The sequence below is a fragment of the Somniosus microcephalus genome, chromosome 33 (genome assembly GCF_052327205.1).
Source record: "Somniosus microcephalus isolate GS21.2 chromosome 33, FLI_Smic_1.0, whole genome shotgun sequence".
Taxonomy (NCBI): Eukaryota; Metazoa; Chordata; class Chondrichthyes; order Squaliformes; family Somniosidae; genus Somniosus; species Somniosus microcephalus.
Genome location: NC_141019.1, coordinates 21,041,093 through 21,067,227, shown reverse-complemented (window position 1 = coordinate 21,067,227; position 26,135 = coordinate 21,041,093). Strand labels below are relative to the sequence as shown.

General features: G+C 49.1%; 1 protein-coding gene across 1 annotated transcript in view; it reads left to right on the top strand.

Moving 5' to 3' along the window:
* bloc1s1 (biogenesis of lysosomal organelles complex-1, subunit 1) overlaps positions 1 to 26,135 on the top strand; it is a 116,895-nt gene that overhangs the window by 26,530 nt on the left and 64,230 nt on the right. Inside the window, exon 2 of the mRNA XM_085972712.1 lies at positions 433 to 505. Within this exon, the coding sequence (XP_085828838.1) occupies positions 433 to 505 (73 nt within the window). The remainder of the gene's footprint in view (positions 1 to 432; positions 506 to 26,135) is intronic.

Here is a 26,135-nt window from a genome sequence, read left to right as displayed (position 1 = left end):
CAAGTGTTCCCGCCACCAATCTTTTGATGCAAGTGGGCAGCAAACGTTTGGTGTCAAGGACAGAGAGCGGGGAACGGTAGGTGTGTTTTCCGGGCAGCTTGCCGTCTGCTTCCAGCATGTTGTGGCGCGGTAGTTGCGATTCGCTCCACTGTTCTATCTGTCACTGTAAAATCACTTGGCGACAGTACGGAGGTTAATTGGAGCAGTTGGATACCATTCAAGCCCATTCCTACACGAGGATGAATGATGTGGGGTTAGTCACTTCCGTGGGATATTCCAAGTGTGCATTTTGATAGCGGCACCGGATATTTAGAATTCCAGATTTTATTGTCGTGTGTGTGGTGTTTTTTTTCCTCCCTCCTTCAGAGGGCAAGGATAGAACATGGTGGCCATGCAGTCCTTCACCAATCTTGTTTCTTCATTTCCTTTCAGAGAAAAGGAGGAGGGAAGCTGTTGCAGCTGCTACCCGTCTCACTGAAGCGCTGGTGGATCATCTTAATGTTGGGTGGGTATTCGCCTTTATCAGTGACCTAACAAATCCAGGGAAACATTTATCTTTTTTTCTACAGTTCTCCAGAACTTATGAAGAGGCGGGAGGAAATAATTGTCGAAATGATTGATAGAAATTTCTGTACTTATTTTGCAATCTTTATGCAAGATGTTTCGCCCTCCTTCAATATGGCACTGTTGCAGGATTGACTAATTATTTTTCTGACAGGCTCGTTATTCGTTATGACCATTCAAATCACCCACGGTAATTACAAGGGGATAATAGTCTGATTGCCCCAAGACAGGATTATGTCCTGCTGTAGGTACTGTTTGGATGGATCCATTAATCTGCACTCCCTGAGATGTAAATATTGCCACTTGTGCACTCATCCTTATTGTTTGTAAAAAGCCAAAGGCAATCTGTAAAATATGGAGCAATAAAATCGACCAGTTTTGGGGCCATGCTTAGAAAATAGGCATTCGAGTGGTAGTATGAATATTCCTGTTATCAGTATACCTGCTTAGCAAGTTGAAATCTGGTTACTATCTAGTGACCCCTACTGGGTGTGTGTTGGGGCCATTTTCACCTACTGCCTGCCCTGTTTACGAGGCGTCTGGCACTTGAAAATGGCGGGGAAACCGCGGCCGCTCCTTGGGCACCCAAGGCCTACCTGATGCGATTTTCAGGTAGACCTGTAAATGGTTGCTTGGCGCTCCTGCCCGAAACCGGTGGCAGGCTGCTTGCAAATTGATTCAGATCGGGCACCTTCGCCAGTTGTAGGGCCCCGTTTGCAATTGTCAAGTCCAAACGGGTGGAGCCTGTGCCGTGCACGCTCTGGCCCATCTGTATCGGGCGGTGAGCGGACTAACTGGCTGTCCTTAAAGGGACCACTGGAGGCTGCTCCAAAAACGGTCTGGCCCATCTGTATCGGGCGGTGAATGGACTAACTGACTGTCCTTAAAGGGACCACTAGAGGCTCGACGTCTGCCCTTGTTGACAGTAGGCTCCCGAGGTATGGAAAGTGGTCCACGTTGTCCAAGGCCTTGTCGTGGATTTTGATAATCGGGGGGCAGCACTGTGTGGCGGGGGCAGGTTGGTAGAGGTCCTTTGTCTTACGGATGTTTAGTGTAAGGCCCATGCTCTCTCATGCTTCGACGACGAAGTCCAACACCGCCTTCAGTGTGCCAGTGCAGCCTTCGGTCGCCTGAGGAAGAGAGTGTTTGAAGACCAGGACCTCAAACCCAGCACTAAGCTCATGGTCTACAGGGCAGCAGTGATACCTGCCCTGCTGTATGCCTCAGAGACATGGACCATGTACAGCAGGCACCTCGAAGCACTGGAGAGGTACCACCAACGCTGCCTCCGCAAGATCCTGCAAATCCATTGGCAGGATAGGCGCACCAACGTCCGTGTTCTCGCTCAGGCCAACATCCTCAGCATTGAAGCTCTGACCACGCTCAATCAGCTCCGATGGACGGGTCACATTGTCCGCATGCCCAATACGAGACTCCCAAAACAAGTGCTCTACTCGGAGCTCCGGCACAGCAAGAGAGCCCCAGGTGAGCAGAGGAAACGCTTCAAGGACACCCTCAAAGCCTCCTTGAAAAAGTGCAACATCCCCACCGACACCTGGGAATCCCTGGCCCAAGACCGCACAAAGTGGAGGAGAAGCATCCGGGAAGGCGCCGAACACCTCGAGTCTCTTCGCCGGGAGCAAGCGGAAGCCAAGCGCAAGGAGCGCACGTCAACCCAAGCACCCCACCCACCCGCCCCTTCAATCACTGTCTGCCCCACCTGTGACAGAGACTGTAGGTCCCGCATTGGACTCATCAGTCACCTGAGAACTCATCTTTAATGTGGAAGCAAGTCATCCTCGGTCCTGAGGGACTGCCTATGAAGAAGACCAAAATGCTCCAAAAACTGTCTGGGTCATTTTTTTGGAGGGGAAATTTTTGTGGGGCCAGGAGGAGCAGGAATGTTAATCCTGGCCTCACAGAAATACTGCTGCCAACTGCTGGGTAACTCGCCCCCCCCTCTTCCCCCCTTTCTCCCCCCCCCCCCCCCCCCCCCCGCCGCCACTTCAGTTTCCCCTGCCCCACCCCAGTACGGCGAGCCGCCCACTAGAGCTCATTGACCACCGGGCAGCTCACTGCCCTTATTCTAATGAGTCCCGAGCCTGAAAATGGTGCGGACGGGCGCAGCAGGCACAGCGCCAACTTCACGCCCGTTTTGGCCATACGCGTCTCTTACTGAAACAGCATTTGAGAAAAATTTGTCGGCTTGACACTGGGCAAGTCATTTGAAACAAGAATGTTTTTCTTTCATAACCAAATGAAGCCACTTGTTTTTGGGTCTTCAGCTATTGATGAGAGGACCATAACAAAAGCTCCTAAATGTGTTAATCTGACCCTTCAGAAACAGCCTGCTAAGTTTTTGTGCCATTCCGTTTCAGTCACACATGATTCCAGATGAAATCTTGGAGAAGCCAGTGGGTCTGAAGATAGAGTGTATATTGCCTTTGATAAATCTTCCATTTCACTTGCTTTCATTTTATAAATAAATCGGCATGCTTTTACATATGGAGAATGAAGCACGGTGTCGAGAGGGCAAAAGAGAGAAGTAGGGAATATTAAATACTGACAACGGTATCATTTTCATTGATACAATAACTGGTATATTTATAGAGACGATTGGATGGCATGTCATTCAAAAGTACCAGCTGTGCAAATAGCATTAACCGGGAGTAGTCAAGCCAGAGAATGGGTTAAACGTTGTAATTACGTCTTGTGAAATTAGCCGAGTGAATGTGAGTGGGTGCGCTGTTACTGTTTATGTTCTCGGTGTTTCATATTTCAACACTGAGAAATGAAATCGCTCTAGCAGTAATCGAGTAGCAGTGGCCTTCAAGATTGTGCCTCGCTGCATAAAGTTATTGTTTCATTTCCACTGTAAAATCCACTGCAGTGGTATCTGCATAACCTAAGCATGACCTATCACTCACCAGCACTACAGCAGCTGTGTGAAGCAGGTGTAGTGGGGGGGTGCTGAAATGCTTCAGGCACACATTTGACACAGAATGTATGGACTGTGAGCTCCTGCTCTTTCCTGGTAACACAGCTGTGCTTATGATTAACAATGTCCTGCTTCCCCTCTTTTTCCTCTGTGTGCTGCCGTCTCTTCCCCCACCACCCCCCCCCCCCCGCCCGCCCCCCACTCCCCCACCTCATGTTTGGCGAATGTCTGAAACCACGTCCACCTAATTTGGTCAATCGTATGATGAAGAAAGATCGCCCGTCAATAGAATTACAAGGCCGAGTCTGGGGAGGCAGGGCGCTCATGATTTGAGAAATGTACAAACCAAAGCTGAGCATTTATGGGGCGTGTGTGACGATGGCAGCCTCGCTGTGTGTCTGGTGTGGGATTATGCAATCATTACGTGGGGCAGTCTAGGTGCTGTAATAGGGAATGCACAGCAGCTGTTAGTTCTGTTGCACATTCAGCTTTAAGGTATTGACTCTCTATTCAATCCTTCAGGTTCTGGTTGGGTCGTCTAGTTACTTGAGGATGGAGAGGTCCAAACAGTTTATGAATTGCAGGGTTGTCGTAGTGTATCCCCAGTTAAACTACCTGCTGAACCGGTTCAATTTTGATGGTGATTCAGGCTGACGTTGCATGTGCACAAAATGTCCAATTCTTCGTGTATGAGCCCAAGGAGTTGGTTGACTGGTGAAGGGGCATGGTGGTGGATGACAATTAGGCCTGACCCCTGGCTGACATTAAAAAAAAAAAAAAAAATCTCCTCCCTAACTTGGGTATGCAGAGCCCTATTGTAGTGCTCTTACTGGCTGAGATCCGCTAACGCGGCAGAGATCAAGGAGTTAACTTTTTTGGACAACATGGCTCAACACAACGTTATGTTCAGTCCGTAAGGGGGACCCTGAGCTTCCGGTCGCCTGTCACTTTAATTCACCGCTCCATTCCCACTCGGACCTCACCGTCCTCGGCCTCTTGCATTGTTCCACGGAAGCTCAGTGTAAGCTCAAGGAACAGCACCTCATCTTCCGATTAGGCACTTTACAGCCTTCTGGACTCAATATCGAGTTCAACAATTTCAGATCATAACCTCGGCCCCTATTATATTTTTTATCCACACCTTTGTTTTGGTTTTTCCCCCCCCTCCCCTTTCCCTTTTTTCTCTCTCCCACATGGCAGCTGTCTCCCACTCTGCCAGCGCATTTCACACCTAATCTAGAGCCGTCTTTTGTCTCCACTTGTCCTATCACCATCTCGTCTGGTTTTGAATACCTCTTAATGTCTCTTCACTTCTCTTTTGTTCTCTCCCAGCCTGGCCTCTTAATCTGTTTCATTTCCTGTGCTTTTTAAGTCCTGACAAAGGGTTTTGACCTGAAACGTTGACTCTAATTTCTCTCCATGGATGTTGCCTGGCCTGCTGAGTTTTTCCAGCATTTTCTGTTGTGTACATTCCCCATTATGATCTCCTCCAGACTGTGCCATGTGATGATTGCATAATTCCACACGACACCTGCAGTAATTTTTGGTGTAAGGTTAGTTTTCCCCGCCCTCCTCCGAAACCTGCTCACCTTTCTTGTAGCTTGTTTAAATGTGAGTGACTGGTGGGGAGCCATTTGATTCCTGCACACTTTCCTGGAATGTCAAGTAAAATCTCAAAAATATTATCTGTATCCTTAAAGGCTTACACAATAATCTAGTTACTGAAAGGAGACCTAGTTAAATTTAAAAAAATTCAACTTATTCCCTTCTAGTTTAATAATTACCAATTCTTTATTGCATCACTGAAGCGATGCATTGTGATCCTAGAGCCTATTGAACTGTCGAATGAGCATTCTCCCACTCGAGTCAGCTGCACCACTGGACTTGTGCTGTGCCACAATTTATCCTAATAGACCAGTTTGTTTACAAACTGCAGCCATAGTTGCTTGATTTTTTCTTGTGGCTATATTTTGCTCTACAAGGAAGGAGGGGGAGACGGTGAGCCGAGGGGGAGGGGGGGGGGAGACGGTGAGCCGAGGGGGAGGGGGGGGAGACGGTGAGCCGAGGGGGAGGGGGGGGGGAGACGGTGAGCCGAGGGGGAGGGGGGGGAGACGGTGAGCCGAGGGGGAGGGGGGGGAGACGGTGAGCCGAGGGGGAGGGGGGGGAGACGGTGAGCCGGGGGGGGAGGGGGGGGAGACGGTGAGCCGGGGGGGGAGACGGGGGGAGACGGTGGGCCGGGGGGGAGACGGTGGGGGGGGGGGGGGGGAGACGGTGGGCCGGGGGGGGAGGGGGGTAGCCGGTGGGGGGGGGAGACGGGGAGCCGAGGGGGAGATGGGGAGGCGGGTGGGAGGGGGAGATAGTGAGCCCAAATGGTTCACCACTATCTTTCAGGGAAGGGTACCCGACATCCTCACCTGGTCTGACCTACATACGGCTAGGTGGTTGATTTTGAATGCCCTCGGAGATGGCCTAGCATTCAGTAGTCAAAAGAAAATAAATGACAATGAAGGCGGCCCACCACTACCTTCTGAGGGCAACGAGGGATGGCCAATAAATTAGGCCCCGTTTGTGTCCCCCACGTCCGGAGAACAAATGTGGAAAATAATTCTTCTGGGCATTGCCAGAAAATGGACAGAGACAGACACATGGACACCATTTTGTTGAGATATAGATTTGAGTTTTGGATTCTCTTCTTGCTTTGACCCTTCCAAGAAGAACATTTTAGCACCGTTTTCAGTTGCTGCACATGTGGTAAAATTGCATGCAGGAAACTCTACAGCCGTGGCACCTCTTCAGAGCCAAAAATTACAGCTGGGCAGTGTTACAATCGAGGGAAAATTCACTACAAATGTTGGTGTGCAATTTGCCAAGTATTTTTTTAAGGAGGTGTTTGTTTACTAGGGGGTCAAATTCCAAGGACTTTTAACGGAACCATAGCTGAGACCAAGGGAAGCAATTTTAATTGAGTTTGAAAAGTTACAGCGGAACATATTTCGAGAAATGTGAAAATCTTGCCGCGGTGAATATTTCTTTTTGTGCAGTAATAAAGGATTGTAGCAAACTGGTTGGAATCAGTTGTCTAAATTTCACTTCCAACCTTAACGGTATACCTTTTCTTGACCTATAACTAAGCGTGATGATAGATTTATGTGCAGGAAGTCTGTGAAAGGTATGTGGCCTGAATATAAAGCTGCAGTGTTGTGGGTTTTTTAGATTAAAGTTTTTTTTTAAATAAAGTTTCCTGGAATGCCTCTTGCAAACCAAAAAAGTACCGCTGTAACTCTTCCAGCATTCAAATACTGTATAATTATTTTTGCCATCTACTGAATTCTTCTCTTCTTAGGCAGTCCCTCGGTACCGAGGATGATTTGCTTCCACATTAAAAATGAGTTCTCAGGTGATTGATGAGTCCAATGTGGGACCTACAGTCTCTGTCACAGGTGGGGCAGACGGTGGTTGAAGGGGCGAGTGGGTGGGGTGCTTGGGTTGACTTGCGCTTGGCTTCTGCTCGCTCCAGGTGAAGAGACTCGAGGTGTTCGGCGCCTTCCCGGATGCTTCTCCTCCACTTTGTGCGGTCTTGGGCCAGGGATTTCCAGGTGTCGGTGGGGATGTTGCACTTTTTCAAGGAGGCTTTGAGGGTGTCCTTGAAGCATTTCCTCTGCCCACCTGGGGCTCTCTTGCCATGTCGGAGCTCCGAGTAGAGCGCTTGTTTTGGGAGTCTCGTATCGGGCATGCGGACGATGTGACCCGTCCATCGGAGCTGATCGAGCGTGGTCAAAGCTTTGATGCTGGGGATGTTGGCCTGAGCGAGAACACTGACGGTGCACCTATCCTGCCAATGGATTTGCAGGACCTTGCGGAGACCGCGTTGGTGGTACCTCTCCAGTGCATTGAGGTGCCTGCTGTACATGGTCCATGTCTCTGAGGCATACAGCAGGGCGGGTATCACTGCTGCTCTGTAGATCATGAGCTTAGTGCCGGGTTTGAGGTCTTGGTCTTCAAACACTCTCTTCCTCAGGCGACCGAAGGCTGCACTGGCACACTGAAGGCGGTGTTGGACTTCATCATCAACGTCTGCCCTTGTTTACAGTAGGCTCCCGAGGTATGGAAAGTGGTCCACGTTGTCCAAGGCCTTGTCGTGGATTTTGATAATCGTGGGGCAGTACTCTGTGGCGGGGGCAGGTTGGTCGAGGACCTTTGTCTTACAGATGTTTAGTGTAAGGTCCATGCTCTCGTACGCTTCGGTGAAAATGTTGACGATGGTTTGGAGTTCGACCTCCGAGTGAGCGCAGACGCAAGCGTCGTCTGCATACTATAATTCGATGACAAGAGGATGGGACGGCCTTGGACCTGGGCTGGAGGCGATGGAGGTTGAACAGTTTCCTGTTTGTTCTGTAAATTGGCTCCACTCCAGTGTGGAGCTTATTGAGGGTGAGATGGAGCATTGCAGCAAGGAAGATCGAGAAGAGCGTTGGTGCGATGACACAGCATTCCTTGACCCCGGTCCGTACGTGAATTGGGTCTGTGGTGGAACCGTTGGTCAGGATCACGGCTTGCATGTCATCGTGAAGCAGGTGGAGGATGGTGACAAACTTTTGAGGGCAGCCGAATTTGAGGAGGACACTCCATAATCCCTCACGGTTGACGGTGTCGAAGGCTTTTGTGAGATCAAAGAAGGCCATGTACAGCGGTTGGTGCTGTTGCCTGCATTTTTCTTGTAATTGACGTGCGGTGAAGATCATGTCCATTGTGCCCCTTAGTGGGCGGAATCCGCATTGCGACTCTGGGAGGAGCTCTTCGGCCACTGGGAGAAGGCGATTGAGGAGGATTCTTGCGATGACTTTCCCTGTGGCAGACAGCAGGGAAACTCCTCCTGTAATTACTGCAATCGGACTTGTCACCTTTCTTGAAGATGGTCACAATTACGGCGTCTCTGAGATCCCCTGGCATGCTCTCCTCCTTCCAGATAAGAGAAATGAGTTCATGAATTTGTGCCAGTAGTGCTTCTCCGCCATGCTTTAGCGCCTCGGCAGGGATTCCATCTGCTACTGAGGCCTTATTGTTCTTCGGTTGTCGGATGGCCTTTTCAACCTCATGCCGGGCTGTGGTTGTGCTGAGATGGTGGCGGGTAGCATGCTGTGGGATGGAGTCGAGGACACTCGCGTCGAAGACAGAGTCTCGGTTAAGGAGATCTTCGAAGTGCTCCTTCCAGAAGGCCCTGACTGCCTCTCTGTCCTTGATGAGTACCTCTCCGTTCTTGATCCGCAGTGGGGTAGGACCTTGGGTGCTTGGGCTGTAGATAGTCTTCACTGCGCTCAAGAATCCACGCACGTCGTGGTTGTCGGCTATCGAACAATCCCAGTCCCGAGTCCCAAAGGGCGACAAGCTGACCCTCCTCGGCGACTTTAACGCCAGAGTTGGAAAGGACACAGACCTCTGGGGTGGTGTGATCGGCAGAGAGGGGGTAGGGAAAGCCAACTCCAACCGTACCCTCCTCCTGTCGAAATGCTCAGAACATGGCCTTGTCATAACCAACACCTTGTTCCGTCAGAGAGACAAGTACAAGGCTTCATGGCAGCACCCTCGCTCCAAGCACTGGCATCTGCTGGACTACGTCATCGTCCGAGCGAGGGACCGCAAGGACGTCCGCATCACCCGTGCCATGACGGGGGCTGACGACTGCTGGACAGACCACCGCCTAATCCGCTCTGTCATCTCCATCAGTGTAGCCCCAAAACAGCGGCGGCAACAGAAACAATGCCGCACTACTGAATACCTGAACCAGGGCTACAGTACCCATGGGGTGCCTTTTATTTTCTTGATAAACTAGTTCTTAATTGTTCCATCCCGTATTGTGAATACATACCATCAATTCGTTTATCTTTCTGTTTAGAAGTTCATCCCCCCTCTCCACCCAGAGCTCATAATATTTTTTTTTTTTGTCGACTGCATTGCGACGGTGGCACAAAGGCAGCCTTGTGTACTTTTACAAAGGCAAGGGATCCAAAGCAGACTGTCAACAGCGACTAAAGTATTTGCTTGGATGATACTTGCTCGAATCAAGAACCCTCAGACAAACGCCACAAACAACAGGCTGGCTTCACCGAGAAATAGGTTCACCATCGAACAGATAGGCCTAGAAATTCGGTTGGTAGCGCCAGCGATTAGCGCCTAAAGAGCCCAAGAATTGGGGCGTTACCCCATTTTCGGGTGGGCGCAGTGAATATAGCGCCACCGCCCATATTGAGTATCCTTTTAGCGCCGGCGCTAACTCTGCGTGCGGGCGCAGGCAGATCATGACGTCATTTCAGTGTGCAACGCCTTTTTGGCGCCCCGAACCGGATATTCGGTGGCGCCCGCAACCTTTCCGCCTGGCGCTATTAGTGACAGTTGGATGGAGCGTTCCCAGGCCCTTCTCGGACTCGGGTGGCGCTATTTAAAGGGGACAGCACTAGTATAAAAGCTGCAGCCATTTGGGCTGGCCATTCTGATCGTTGCTGGAGAGAGTTGCTGACCTTCTGTTGGACAGTACTTTTCTCATTGAGCCTTTGGAGGCACTGGCACTGGCAGCTTGAGGGCCCGGCTCCCGAGCTGGTGATGCAGCATCTGAACGCAGGGAGGTGGAAGAGTGGCTTTAGCAAAAGGACAGCTTGGCAGCAAGGGATGCCAGATTGCGGCAAGGCTATGACATGGGTCCACAGTGAGAAAGCATGCTGGTGGGGGGAACAAGTGGAAGGAGACAGTTGTAAAAGGTGAGAACCTTACCATCGCTGTCGACAATGGGGTCGGCAGCTGCAGTGGCTACAGGACCACTCAGACGTCCTCCAAGAATCTGGTGGACTCTCTCCTCGAGATCCGTGAGAGTGACCACTTGTGGAGGTCCTCCACCGGTGCAAAGCTGGTCTTTGCTAATCCTCGCCAGCTTGGACTGCAGGGGAAAGGAGGGGAAGTTATGTTACCTGATGCCCTGAGTGATCATCTCATGCCCCCCATGGTGCAAGAGCCCTTACATGACGCCTTGAGTCAAATGTGCATGTGTGTGCCCAGAAAGGGCCATGGGTGCTTGCTGGCAGATGGCCAATGGGGCACAGGCCACCCTGTAGCCATAAAGTCAGGTGCAAATGAAGGGATGCTGAAGTTTGCAGAAACAACACTCACCCTCACGACCCGAGTGAGGTCGTTGAATTTCTTTCTGCATTGGACAGGGCTACTGGTCACCATGCTGCTGGAGTTGACCCTCTGGCATACATCCCTCCAAGCTCGTCGGTAGTCCTTATGATTCGGCCTCGTGCCATTGTCTGGGTAGAGAACATCTCGCCGGCGCTCCACTGCGGCCACCAATTGCTCCAGAGCCTCACTGGTGAAGCGCTCTGCTCTCTGTCTCACCTTCTCCATCTGGTCCAAGTTTTTAGCACCAGAGAAGAGCCTGCGCCGATTCTGAGGCCTGCAAGGCACAGAGTGTGGATGCTGAAGCTGACTGACCCACCCCTTTTAAGAGCTGGCCGGCGCCTGGAAGTCTCGTGGTCATTGGTAATTGAGAGCACCTGCGCTGCGCCCGTCCGCTCCGATATTGGGTTGCGCCGGAAGTTTACCGCCTTAGGAGTCCTGTGTAACGTCTGAATTCGCACCTCAATCACCTTTAGGGGCGATGCAACCCAATATCGCACCAGGTGGCGATAAGTTGCGTCTGGCTATAAACTTTGCGCTGCGCCAATTCTAACGCCCCAAGCGGGGCTATACCCAATTCCTAGGCCATAGTCTCTCTGCCGATATATGTTGCCTACATCGACTTGAAGAATAGCTTTTGACTCACTGAATAGAGAGTGCCTACGGCTCTTGTTACAATCTCTAAGTATTCCTACCAAAATTCTATCATTAATCAGAGAGCTTTATGCCCATACAAGTAGCCAGGTCTGTATTGATGGAAAGCTTTCTGAGCCTTTCAAGTTTTATACCAGAGTACGTCAGAGCTGTGTCCTCGTCCCAACCTTATTCGTGCCGGGTGTTGACCACATCGTGAAGTCAACGACAGAACAAAATGGCCGTGGAACCAGCCTGGACAATGACTGTGTGTGAACAGAGCTGGACTTTGCTGATGACGTAGAGGCCTTCTCTGAAACTGTTGACACCCTCACCAAAGCCCAGGAATTCTTGACCAAGAGGCAGCTAGCTTTGGTCTTCGGATCAGCTGGAACAAGACAAAAGTGCAATCGCTAGGACGCAATATCATTCCAGCTACCTTCATAATAGATGACGATCCATCCCAGACAGTGGAATCAGTGACCCATTTCACTTACTTGGGAAGTGTGGCGGAACCACCAGAGGATTACGGACAATTGTATATAATTCCTTTTACAGCAATGTCGTACAGCTGGGGGCTGCACCTTCAATGTATCTGTTAACTGTACTAGGGCTTCTTTCCTGTACTCCGCGTGATGACGTCATGCCGTCCGTCACGTGATCTCAATGGCGGGAAGAACGTGATGACTTGATGACGTCAGAGCTCGGAACCTTCTAGCAGTTGAGCTCGGAACCTGCTAGCAGTTGAGCTCGGAACCTTCTAGCCGTTTCCAGAGAGGCTTTCAAGCAGACCAGACCTATTTGCATTGTATCCTACAGTTTCCTGTACAGCTTCGTTTGTTCATTAAATTTTATTGTTTTTGATTTTCTGAGTCGATCTCAATTCTTCGGCTAGGAACCCCAGTTCTACAGAAGCATGATTTCTTCCAACGGGGGCTGTCTTCCGAACTGCCGTAGGTGCATTGTACTTGCGAGCTCCGCAATCTCAAAGTGTGGCTCTGCAATGTTTTGATAATATCCATATTTAAATATGGCAAAGAAATGAATAGTCTGATTGATGGATTCAATTCTAGATTACTTCGCCCATTTCTAAAGGTTAAACCTGAGGATAAACTCTCATGAAACTATATGCAATGCTCTCCTGGTTCATCGTTACCAAGCCCTCTGGATGGACACCTCCTGCATCACCCTGATTCTGACCCTGCCAGATCATTCACCACCAAACCACCACCAACTTAGAAGAGGCCATGAGGCAGACTTCAAGATGGGATGAAAACATAAAAGTGCTCCTTAACAGAATAGGCCTTCCTGCCAATGTGGTACAAGTGAGAGCCCTGAATTGTAACAGTTGGAAGAAGCTGGTAGCAGCAACTTCCTCTTCTGAGTAAGCCCCTAGACTGCATTAATAGTACTGCTGCATGTCATTTGAAATTTGGTTAACAATCTCAAGATTGTACCAATTCATTTTGGGCGGATACTGGTGATTCCCACAGGCAATTCAGACCTCAAAATCTGTGCAATTGAGAGTTTCGTGGGGCAAATTGCATTTCAGTGGCTGCTGCCTTGAACCTTTTTTAAATTCATTATTTTCTTGATCTGTCTTGCCTTTTGATTGCAGACATTCCAATTGGGAGTTACAACCAGCACTGTTATGACAAGGCAGTGATTGTGTCGAGGGGTTGAGATGACACCTGAAACTCTGCGAGGAGAGTTTGGGCAGGTTTTAGTTGTGATTTGAACCCCAAGATTCGGTGAACCTTTTAGAATGACTGAGAGATGTCCATTGTTGATCAGGATCTACATACATGGTAGTGAATAATTGTTTTCAGTTATTTTTCTTACTGTTGTAGTTCCTTGCTCCCGCATTGTTACCTCTGGTGTCCCCCAAGGATCTATCCTTGGCCCCCTCCTATTTCTCATCTACATGTTGCCCCTTGGCGACATCATCCGAAAACACAGCGGCCTAGAAATTCAGTGGCGCCAGGGCACTAAAAGTAGCGCCACGGAAGTAGTCGCGGCCGCCCGCCGGAAATTGACACTGCGCCCCAAGAGGGAAGCGCGGCGCTACTGGAGGCGCCCCGCATCCCTCTTGGGGCGCTGCAACTCTATCGCTGCGCAACGTGCCGCAGCACCACACGCTGCCGCACAGCGCGCTGCGGCACTGCAGGCCTTCCTCCCCTTCTTAAAGGGGAGGGGCCTGCTGCAGCGCGATCAAAGATCGCGAGTGCCGGCAAAAGAGCCCGGCACCGAGGAGAAGTGCCGGGCTCTTGGAACATAGCCGGCACTCCGCGGGGGGGGGGGGGCTCAGGAGGCCGGGGACGGCGGCGCAGAGAGGTGCTGGCAGGCGGCCAGAAAAAAAATGGCCGCCCTGCACCTCAGCGCCTCTACTGCCGCAGGTAGGCCCCCCTAAACTGGTCGCAAATAGCGACCGGCGTTAAAGCAGGGGGCACAACTAAATTTAGAGATCGGGGCGCTGTGCACACCAATGACGTCATCGGTCGCAGCGCTAACGGCTAGCGCCGCCATTAGCGTCCCGCTAAATTTAGCGGGAGGCGTGGCCAGTGGCGTCCAACCCACTTAGTGCCCTCTTAGGGCGCTAACGGGTGGCGCAGCCCGCTGAATTTCTAGGCCCGCGTCCGTTTCCACATGTACGCTGACAACACCCAGCTCTACCTCACTACCTCTTTTGACCCCTCCACGGTCTCTAAATTGTCAGACTGCTTGTCCGGCATCCAGTTCTGGATGAGCCAAAACTTTCTCCAATTAAATATTGGGAAGACCGAAGCCATTGTTTTCGGTCCCTGCCACAAACTCCGTTCCCTAGTCACTGACTCCATCCCTCTTCCTAACATCTGTCTGAGGCTGAACCACACTGTTCGCAACCTTGGGGTCATATTTGACCCTGAAATGAGCTTCCGACCACATATCCGCAGCATAACAAAGACCGCCTAATTCCACCTCCGTAACATGGCCCGTCTCCGCCCCGCCTCAGCTCATCTGCTGCTGAAACCCTCATCCATGCCTTTGTTACCTCTAGACTCGACTATTCCAACACACTCCTGGCTGGCCTCCCACATTCCACCCTATGTCAACTTGAGGTCATCCAAAACTTGGCTGCCCGTGTCCTAACTCGCACCAAGTCCCATTCGCCCATCACCCCTGTGCTCGCTGACCTACATCGGCTCCCGGTTAAGCAGCGCCTCGATTTCAAAATTCTCATCCTTGTGTTCAAATCCCTCCATGGCCCTCGCCCCTCCCTATCTCTGTAACCTCCTCCAGCCCCACAACCCCCCCAGAGATATCTACGCTACTCTAATTCTGCCCTCTTGAGCATCCCTGATTATGATCACTCAACCTTTGGTGGCCGTGCCTTCTGTTGCCTGGGCCCTAAGCTCTGGAATTCCCTGCCTAAACCTCTCCGCTTCGCTACCTCTCTTTCCTCCTTTAAGACGCTCCTTAAAACCTACCTCTTTGACCAAGCTTTTGGTCACCTGCCCTAATTTCTCCTTATGTGGCTCGGTGTTAAATTTGTTGTCTTAAAATACTCCTGTGCAGCGCCTTGGGACGTTTTACTACGTTAAAGGTGCTATATAAATACAAGTTGTTGTTGCAGTTAGAAGATTCTAGGTGACCTGTGTCTGAAAAGAATATTGGATTAGATTTGTATGACATCAAGTACAATGCAATTACAGTCAAAAGTAATTTACTCAAATCACATCATATATCTCAAATTAATCTCCACCTGCCTTGGTGTAATAGGGGACAAACCACGGTGACATATTGCTTAAGCGCATAATATTGTCCCACTATGTGATTTTGCTCTGGTTTAGTGTGTCTGTATTTATCTATAGCTTGGACTGTTGCTGTAACTCTGCATTTAGGAGCTATAGGCCTAGAAATTCAGTTGTTAGCGCCAGCCGCTAGCGCCTTAGGAGGAGGAGGAGAAGTGGGGCGCTAAGTGGCTAGCGCCCGGGCGCGGTGCGATCTGCGCCTCTCGCGAACTTCACTCAAGATTTAGCGGCGGCCCAAAACCACAGCGCCCGCTCAGCTGCGCGCGCAGATCCTGACGTCACTTCATGGTGCAACGCCCTTGGTGCGCCCCGAGCCAGAACTTCAGTGGTGCCCCCCTTCTTTCCGCCTGGCGCTCCCAGCGACTGGTTGAGTGTAACGGTTCCCAGTCGCTGTGGGGCTGGGGGGGCGCTGTTTAAAGGGGGCTCTTTCTGCCTTCTTAGTGGTAGCCATTTTTGGACCACTCCTTCTGTGAGAGAGAGAGCGAGATTTGCAGAGAGACAAAGGGAGAGAGCTTTCTGCATTGACTCCGCGCTCGCACAGGTACTTCTGGCTTCAGGGCCAAATCGACCCTCCCCCTTTAAGAGGTGACCGGCGCCAGCGTGTCTGCCTGCAATCGCTAACTGGCCGCACCTCCGCTGCGCCCGCCCTCGGTGGTAGCGCCTCGCCTCTCCGGCTTAGCGCCTTAGGATAGTCGTGCACTGCCTGCTTTAGCGCAGCAGCAACCTCTTTGGGCGATGCAACTCAATTTCGTGAACGCCCGGCTGTAGCGCCCCAAACGTGGCGATACTGAATTTCTAGGCCATATTTTTTAAGACTTTCTAGTCTGGGAATGGCACAGCCAAGCTTGAGAAGTGTCTCTAGACACAAAAGGCATCAAGGGGTATGGGGAGAGAGCGGGAAAATGGTGTTGAGATAGAGGATCAGCCATGATATTGAATGGCGGAGCAGGCTCGAAGGGCCGAATGGCCTACTCCTGCTCCTATTTTTCTATGTTCTGTCTGCCATGCATTTGAAAGCTTGGTGAATTGTGTTTCTAAATTTGCAAGTTCAGATACTGTTGGTGCTTCCCTTGAGTGGCAGCCTGTTTTAAACTCTTGGGTTTTTGCTATGGGCTGGATTACTAAGGTTTGCTCATATGATCCCAGGTTGGCTTTGGCCACGATATTTGAGCAGCTCATTGGCCCCAAATCTCTAAAGAACTATTTATACTTTAGTACTTGAATTACAATTGTCTGTTTATTTTCTAAAAGTAGCCAAGTTGTGTCTCATGTATTTAGAATTATTTACTTGTCTGATTTTCTTCAAAGATGCTGCGCTCAAAAGGCAAATGATTATACGCAGACATTATGGGCTAGATTTTCAGGGAGCCGTCAGGCGGGGTTTCAGGCGTGTGGGGGGGGGGGGGGAAATCCTGAATTTGGTGGTCCCGACACCATCCCGCCCAAAACCCCGGCCCACGTAAGTTTCAGGGGCGGCGGGTACCCGCCCCGCAGTGGGACCCGCCGACCCGAGGCGGGAAGGGATTAGTGCCAATTAACTGCCTGTTAACAGGTAGTTAACGGGCAGTTTTTAGCCTAATCCCTATTTTGAGGGGTGTCGTGTGGGATTCCCGACGGCTCCAAACCACGCCAGGTTGGAGCGGCGGGCCGTTGGGTTGGAGGGGTCGCGATGTCGGCGCTCAGGTGAGTGATGGGTGCATGAGTGTAAAGGTAAGTGTGTTTGGTGTGTCTAAGTGTGTAAAGAACTTTTACTTACCTGTGCATACCTTATCTGGACCAATATGTCGAGGAGCCGACTCGAGATCAGGCCATTTTAGACTGGGTATTGTGCAATGAGAAGGGACTTATCAGCAATCTTCTTGTACGAGGCCCCTTGGGTCAGAGCGATCATAATATGATCGAGCTCTCAGTCGAGATGGAGAGTGAGGAAATTGAATCAGAGACTAAGGTCCAGAACTTAAATAAAGGGAATTACGAGGGTATGAGACGGGAATTGGGTAAGATTGATTGGGTGGTGTTTCTGGGGGGATTGACAGTGGAGAGACAATGGCAAGCATTCAAAGATAGAATGGAAGAATTCCAGAACATGTTTATACCGGTTTGGCATAAAAATAAACCTAAAAAGGTGACTCAACCGTGGATAACGAGGGAAATTAGGGACAGCATAAAATCAAAAAAAAGGGCATATCAACTGGCAAAAAAAAGCACCAGACCGGAAGATTGGGGGCAGTACAAGATACAGCAAAAGAGGACAAAGGGATTAATCAGGAAGGGGAAAATAGAATACGAAAGTAAACTTGCAGCAAACATAAAGACAGACTGCAAAAGCTTTTATCGGTATATCAGGAGGAAAAGACTGGTAAAATCCCAAGTCGGTCCCTTGCAGTCCGATTCGGGAGAATATATAATGGAGAATAAGGAAATGGCAGACCAATTAAACTCATACTTTGGTTCTGTATTCACAAAGGAGGACACAAATAACCTCCCAGGAATATCGGCAAACATAGGGACTAATGAGAGGGAGGAGCTGACAGAAATTAGTATCTCTAGGGATATGGTGTTGGGTAAGTTGAGGGGACTGAAGGCCGACAAATCCCCGGGGCCTGATAAACTACATCCTAGGGTACTTAAGGAGGTGGCCCTGGAGATAGCAGATGCTCTAAGGATCATCTTCCGGAACTCCATTGACTCGGGAACAGTACCCGTGGATTGGAGGGTAGCTAATGTTACCCCAATATTTAAAAAGGGGGGTAGAGAGAAAGCAGGGAATTATAGACCAGTAAGCCTTACGTCGGTTGTGGGCAAAATGCTAGAGTCCATTATTAAGGATAAAATAGCGGAGCACTTGACAAATGGGGAAAGGATCGGACAGAGTCAACATGGATTTACAAAGGGTAAATCGTGTTTGACTAATCTGGAATTTTTTGAGGAAGTAACTGGTAAAATAGATGGGGGAGAGCCAGTGGATGTGGTGTACCTTGACTTCCAGAAAGCCTTCGATAAGGTTCCACACAAAAGATTATCATGCAAAATTAAGGCTCATGGGATTGGGGGCAAAGTATTAACGTGGATAGAGAACTGGCTGGCGGATAGAAAACAGAGAGTTGGAATAAACGGCTCGTTTTCGGAGTGGCAGGCAGTGACCAGCGGGGTGCCGCAAGGATCTGTCCTGGGACCCCAGCTGTTCACAATATATATAAATGATCTGGATCAGGGAATTGGATGCAATATTTCCAAATTCGCTGACGACACTAAACTAGGAGGAGGGGTGGGCTCTGATGAGGATGTCAGGAGGCTACAGTGCGATTTGGACAGGTTGGGGGAATGGGCGGATACGTGGCAGATGCACTATAATGTGGATAAATGCGAGGTTATCCACTTTGGGGGTAAAAACAGGAGGGTAGATTATTATCTAAATGGCAATAGATTGGGAGATGGGGAAGTGCAGAGGGACCTGGGTGTTCTTGTGCACCAGTCACTGAAGGAGAGCATGCAGGTGCAACAGGCGATCAAGAAGGCAAATGGTATGTTGGCCTTCATATCAAGGGGGTTCGAGTATAGGAATAGGGATACCTTACTACAGCTGTACAAGGTGCTGGTGAGACCGCATCTGGAGTATTGTGTACAGTTTTGGTCGCCCCATCTGCGGAAGGATGTTCTTGCCATGGAAAGAGTGCAGCGGCGATTCACCAGGCTGATACCTGGAATGGCGGGAATGACCTACGAAGAGAGATTAAATAGTTTGGGCTTGTACTCACTGGAGTTTAGAAGATTGAGAGGGGATCTCATCGAAACATATAAAATTATGGCAGGCCTGGACAGGCTGAATTCAGAGAGAATGTTTCCAATGGCCGGGGAGCACAGAACCAGGGGCCACAGTCTAAAAATAGCGGGCAAATCATTTAAAACAGAGATGAGGAAGAATTTCTTCACTCAAAGAGTGGTGAGCCTGTGGAATTCCCTGCCACAGAGGGCTGTGAAGGCTAATTCAATAAATATTTTCAAGAGAGAATTGGATATATTTCTGAAGGCTAAGGGGATTAAGGGTTACGGAGAAAAGGCGGGGACGGGGTACTGAACTGGTAAGATCAGCTATGATCTCAGACGAAGATCAGCCATGATCTCATTGAATGGCGGAGCAGGCTCGAAGGGCCGAATGGCCTACTCCTGTTCCTATCTCTATGTTTCTATGTTTTAACAGCCTTTCTTCCTGTAGCCGTCGGGAGCCCATCACTCAGCCGGAACTTAAAGCTGAACGGCTGCGATCTGTGAAAAGTGACAGCCTTCAGCTTTGAGTGCCGGTGAGAGTTCTAACTGAGTCTGCGTAGAAGGACTCAGTCTGAGTTCTGACATGTCAGTGTTTGACCGCTTCAAACAGCTGTGAGACACTGATATTTCATCTGTCAAGAACTCTTGACAGATGAAATGTCTGATTGTGCTGTCACCTGTTGCTGGGTGGCCCTTAGTTGGCCTGCTGAGCCCGCTGGGCGGGCTCAACAAGGTCAATCAAGGGAAAATCGCGCGGATTGGCCGGGCGTCGATGTAGGCGGGTCAAAAACCCGAAAGTTGAAGTCCCGCCGCCTTCCCGACAGGTTCGCGAAAATCTACCCCTATGTGTATATAGGCTCGGAGACACAAAATAATAATAATCAACTTTATTGTCATTGTTAGTGCACAAGTGCAGTACAACGAAATGTAGGCTTGCGGCTCCTGAGAGTGTACAATTAGATTAAGACATTTAAACATTCAACATTCATTTGGCTTGTAATACATTAACATAAACATAACCATAATAAAGTGCATTGGCAGATGTGCAGGCTTTAGAGTTTATTTGTGGAGTTCAGTAGGATGACAGCCCTGGGAAAGAAGCTGTTCCTAAATCTGGTCGTACGGGTGCGAATGCATCTGTAGCGTCTCCCAGATGGCAGGAGGGCGAACAGACTGTGGCTGGGGTGGGTAGGGTCTTTGATGATGGTCCGTGACCTCCGTAAACAGCGTTTCTGGTATATGTGCTCTATGGTCGGTAGCCGGGTGCCGGTAATGTGTTGGGCAGTTTTGACTACCCGCTGCAGGGCTTTCCGGTCATAGTAGCTACAGCTGCCATACCATACTGTGATACAGTTTGTCAGGATGCTCTCTATTGTGCAGCGGTAAAAGTTAGAGAGGATCAGGGGTGACAGGTTACATCCCTTCAGCCTCCTTAGGAAATATAGGCGCTGCTGGGCCGCCTTCACCAAAATAGTCTGAATTTTCGTGTATACAAAGCATTTTCCATAATGTTGGGGAGTCTTCATAGGAAGGTAATCGAAAACTGAGAGGGAACAGAAGGATTTGATTGCAAGGCTGCGAGCACCTAAGGACGGGAACCGAGACCTGGGCTCAGAAATCATGGGATGCAAACACATTGTGTACCTGATGATACGCAAGTGGACCTGCTTTTCACAAAAACAAGAATGGCAGTCGCGATCGAGCTCACGAGCACCCCCAAATAAAAGAAAGCCAAAAACTGTGCGCAAGAATAGACACTTGGAGAGCGGGGAGAATTGTCGAGTTTGTGTCACCTGTTTATATGGATCTTTGCTGCTTCTTTGACGGAGGCAGCATGTTTCGATTTCTGCCTCAAAAGTGTCCAGTAGCTGAATCCCTCCGAGCGAAACAGCTGTCGGGCCAGGACTGGAACATTCCACTTGCCAACCAGTCGGAGGCGAGTTAAAATCCAGTATTGGTGAGCGGAAAAACAAAAACTGGCCAGCATCCAATTTCCTTCAGCTATGTACTCCATCATCTCCAATCCTCTATTGTTTCATTCTGCACCTTCTTGTTGTGTTTGATCCTCTGTAACTTTTTGCAGGTCTTCACCACCCCCACTTCTCCTCTATATTAAGGGTGGACGTTATTCCTTTTTGTAGATTAATTTTCCACGGTTGGTTGAAGTTGATTTTCCCACCCCTCAAGACACACACTCCTAACTCATGGCACAGTTCTATAAACAACAGGCACCCGCCGGTACTTAACTCAAATGGCTAGCCTTCATATGTTCGTCCTGACAGAGTCGGGGGGTGGGGGGGGGGATTTTAACTTCTTCCCTCGCCTGGTTTCTGCCAGGCGGGTGACAGTTGAAATGGAGCGTGGGACTCGCCCACTGGCCTTCTGCCCCCCAATCTCGCCGACTGTAATTATACATTGCAGGCAGCAAGGGGACCCTTCAGAAGCCAGCGGGTTCCTTCTTTAATTGTGCAGATCCGACTCCGATGCCATCATCGAGGACCGACTGCAATGTTGACTCGAGGCCTGAGCGTGGGAGCAGTAGTGGCTTCCTCACCAGGCTTTCGGGAAGATCATCCGGGGCCAGAAGAGGCTCAAAGCTGAGTTTAAAAACATTCATTTTTTAAAATTTGTTTCCTTGTGGGGCCAAGAGCAGGATAGTTCCTCTGGCCTCCCCTCACCCCTGCTGACCGCCATCCCTGTCAGACCCCCCTCCTGATCACTCACCTTCGTGCCGGGGACGGTTCCCTCTGCTCCCCGGCAGCACCCTCCCGCTTTCTGCTGACTTCCAGGCCATTTTGATCGGGAAGTCGGCCAGTGGCATGTTAATGAGGCCCGGCCGTTCAAATCACCTGGGCCTCCCCGCTGCTTCTCCAGACACTCGCTGGGCTGCGTTCCCGCCCGGGATTTAAAATTGACCGCCGTGTCTGCAGGCTGTTAAACTGTGGAGGGCATCGCAACTGAGCACAATCTTTGGATTGGATATGATGATTGGGTGAGATGAAGTAGGGGTGGGAGGACGCTCGTGTGGAGCATAAACACCGGCACGGACCACTTAGGCCGAATGGCCTATTTCTGTGCTGTAAATTTACGTAATCTCACCCAGTGTCCACCCACACACACTTCTCATTAAGATTATTTGGCTAACCATCAGAAGCGGGAACTCTGATTTAATTTAGTGGGGGAAAAAATGCGATGCAAGAACAAAATCTCTTTTCCAGCGCTGGCATGTGCCACTGACTCTCTGCGTGTGGACATGCAGACATGCTGCAAAAAGCATGGAGCAGCCTGCCCACTTCCAATTGTTTTTTAGGAGCGGTTTTAACATGGGACCCAGGAGATGAAACAGCACTTTTGAAAACTATTTTAATAGCTTGCTACGCCAACCAGATTCCGGCCCGAATACAGTGCCCCCTGAACTGGGATCATGAAGTAGGCGCTGCCAGTTCTCAAAATCCTGATGTAGGTGGGCAAGAAAAAGCTGGTCTTGACAGTGTTGTTTTGCAGAATACAAAAGGGAGCCTGTTTGAATTTAAATTGCAAAATTAAGGTCAAAATCGAAGTTATATGATATTTAGAACAAGCCACACTTTTAGTTTTTAAAATAGACTAAACAAAAGCCCCTTTTAATAACCAAACTGTTGGAGAGTAAAGCACGCACTGAGATACTGCATAAACTGTTGTAATATAGTTGAATCCAAATAAATGCACAAATGGTTTGCCAAGAAATTTAAATGTTTGGATCAAGCTTTTATGGGATGCATATGAGAAAAATTACCATTTTATAATATGCTGTTCCCCTGCCCTGTCTCCTCATTATAAGTTTGAAAAAGTGAAAACCAAGGGCTCAAGTCACTATTAAAATATCACATACTTCGCCTTAAAAGTAACGCGACTTATTGCAGATAAGTGCACGGGCGCTATTGTGGTGGGGATATTCAGTTCGTTTTACGCATTCAGTCTGCTGTCTAGCTCGGTAAGTGATTGAATACTGGCTGCTCACTTGTACAGTCTTTGCTAGAAATCCCTCCATGCATTTCATTTATCTCGTGGGCAAAGTCTCGGACCCATTATGATTTTCCACACGGGAGAAATGTGACGTGGAGGAATTTGTTGCCGCCTCAGTTTAAGTAGTGAGTGACTCGAACCAGAAAAATATTATTTCCCAGCAGTGGACTGCCACTGGCTCTCGACAGCAGCTGCTACAAGAAACGTCTGCATTAGTGCTGATCAAAAAATGAGCCATCTGCAGCTGCTCCCAGTTGTTTTAGAACATGGGGGCCCAGGAGATGAAACTGTGGTTTTTTTAGAACGATTGTGCCAACTAGATTCCACCCTTAATTGCACCCTTGATTGACTCGCCACTTCAGCCGCTCTCCACGGTGAGGTTTTGCAATTCTTTGAGCATTCTTTAGCTCACAGCCCAGCAATCAGCAGGAGGAAGGGGGTGGGTCAGGGGGATCAAGAAGAATTTGGTCTGGAGCCTCGGCCTACCACACAAGCTGTCTCCTGTCAATCGGCGCTGAGCAACAGCGATGTCTGCTGTCTCCCTCGTCCATCTCATAGAAACATAGAAGATAGGAGCAGGAGTAGGCCATTCGGCCCCTCGAGCCTGCTCCGCCATTCAATGCGATCATGGCTGATCATCCAAATTCAGTACCCTGTCCCTGCTTTCTCCCCATACCCCTTGATCCCTTTAGCCTTCAGAAATATATCCAACTCCTTCTTGAATATATTTAATGAATTGGCCTCAACTGCCTTTTGTGGTAGAGAATTTCACAGATTCACCACTCTCTGGGTGAAGAAATTCCTCTTCATCTCTGTCCTAAATGGCCTACCCCTTATCCTTAGACTGTGACCCCTGGTTCTGGACTCCCCGACCATCAGGAGCATCCTTCCAGCATCTAGTCTGTCCAGTCCCTGTTATAATTTTATACGTTTCAATGAGATCCCCTCTCATTTCTTGCGTGAAAGTGGAGCAATCATGAAGTGGGGGAGGAAGTAAAGTTTTCAAAATCTGTTGCCAATTAAAATTTTAATTAAATAAATGTTTAGTACGATGTTACTTTTTGCAGGTGGGGGTGGGGGAGTGAATTCAGCCATATTGTCCAAATGTCCTTTAAATACCTATATCCAGAAAGTGTAGAGTTACCGGGTAAATTAAAGCTTTTTTTCCAAGGGGACTAAGAATTTCCCTTTCATCTTTCGTTGAGATGTCACTTGCATTTGTTCCTTTACTTCCCAATGGTTCTTCAATGCCTATGGCATAGACGGTCTTTTCAACTGCTTCAGTTCCATATATAGCCTTACGTTGACTATGAAAGGTTGATCATAAGCTAGGTTTCTCTGCGTATTCTAAATAGCCACTTATCATTTGATAGGGAATAGACGTCCATTTGTTGGCTGGGTACTGTTGTGGATAAGCTGCTCGCTTCATAATTTTTAAATTCTGGGTTTAAGCCGATGGGAGGATAACCTCCTGGGGAAGCTGTCACAAGCCACTTTATTCAGCAGCAAGTATGTCTGCTAAATGCTGCGGAACAATGGCATTACAGCTGCACCAAGACTGGAAATGCCCACAGACTGCTCACCCAATCTGCCAACCAAAGAGAATTCTGTAGAGACAAAAGCCCTTGATGTATAAAAAGGGAAACGATTGAAGCAAAACTATAAAAGTACCGTTTTATCCTTGTAAAATGTTGGACGCTTTGTATCCTTTTTGAAGAGTTGGCACAAAGAGCCCCAATAAGTACATCAACAGAAGAACATAAGAAATAGGAGCAGGAGTAGGCCTCAACTCCACCTTCTCGCACTATCCCCATATCCCTTGATTCCCCTAGAGTCCAGAAATCTATCGATGTCCGCCTTGAATATACCCAACGACTGAGCCTCCACAGCTCTCTCGGGTAGAGAATTCCAAAGATTCACCACCCTCTGAGTGAAGAAATTCCTCCTCGTCTCAGTTTTAATTGGCCGACCCCTTATCCTGAGACTATGCCCCCTAGCTCTAGACTCCCCAGCCAGGGGGAAACAACCTCTCAGCATCTACCCTGTCAATCCCCCTCAGAATCTTATATGTTTCAATGAGATCACCTCTCATTCTTCTAAACTCCAGAGAGTTTTCTTCTAAACTCCAAAGATGTGCGGGTTAGGTTGATTGGCTATGATAAATTGACCCTTCGTGTTAGGGGGATTAAATACGTGGGGTTACAGGGATAGGGTGGGATATGTGTTGGTGTAGGGGTTACGGGGATCGGGTGGGATATGTGTCGGTGCAGGCTCGATGGGCCGAAATGGCCTCTATCTGCATTGTGGGGTTTCTGTGTGTGTGATTCTGTGTGAGTATAGGCCCATTCTACACAATCTCTCATCATTGGACTAAGAACCTGAAGGATAGTCCAAAAGAAAAGGATTTATGTTTGGACACTATTAGAAAATTCTGTACATTATAAATACTGGTCACGTATGCAGAGGAAAATCTTTGCTGGTGCCTGGGTCTTATCTGGTACAATGTATGTAAAGGCTCACCCAGCTCCCTTTTATACCTATAAAAATAGCAGTTTAACATAGATAAATGTTGCCAGTATCCTTGCTCATTACGTGAACTTTGAATTTTTAGTGTTAAATTCTGTAAAGCTTAATCCTAGAATGGTTACAGCACGGAAGAAGGCCATTCGGCCCGTCGAGCCCGTGCCGACTCTCAGCTAGCCCCACTCCCCCCGCCCTTTCCCGTAGCCCAGCAAATTTCTTTCCTTCAGATACTTATCCAACTCCCTTTTGAAAGATAAGATTGAGTCTGCCTCCACCACCCTTCCAGGCAGTGCACATTCCAGATCCTAACCACTCGCTGCGTAAAAAAGTTTCTCATGTCACCTTTGGCTCTTTTGCCAATCACCTTAAATCTGTGTCCTCTGGTTCTCGACCCTTCCGCCAATGGGAACAGTTTCTCTCTCTCTACTCTGTCCAGACCCCTCATGATTTTGAACACCTCTATCAAATCTCCTCTCAATCTTCTCTGCTCCAAGGAGAACAACCCTAGCTTCTCCAGTCTATCCACGTAACTGAAGTCCCTCATCCCTGGAACCATTCTTGTCAATCTTTTCTGCACCCTCTCTAAGGCCTTCACATCCTTCCTAAAGTGCGGTGCCCAGAATTGGACATGAGTACTCCAGTTGGGGCTGAACCAGTATTTTATACAGGTTCATCATAACTTCCACACTTTTGTTATAACTGAAAAAGTTTAAAATTGAGTATTTTGTGGTCGAGGCAGACTATGT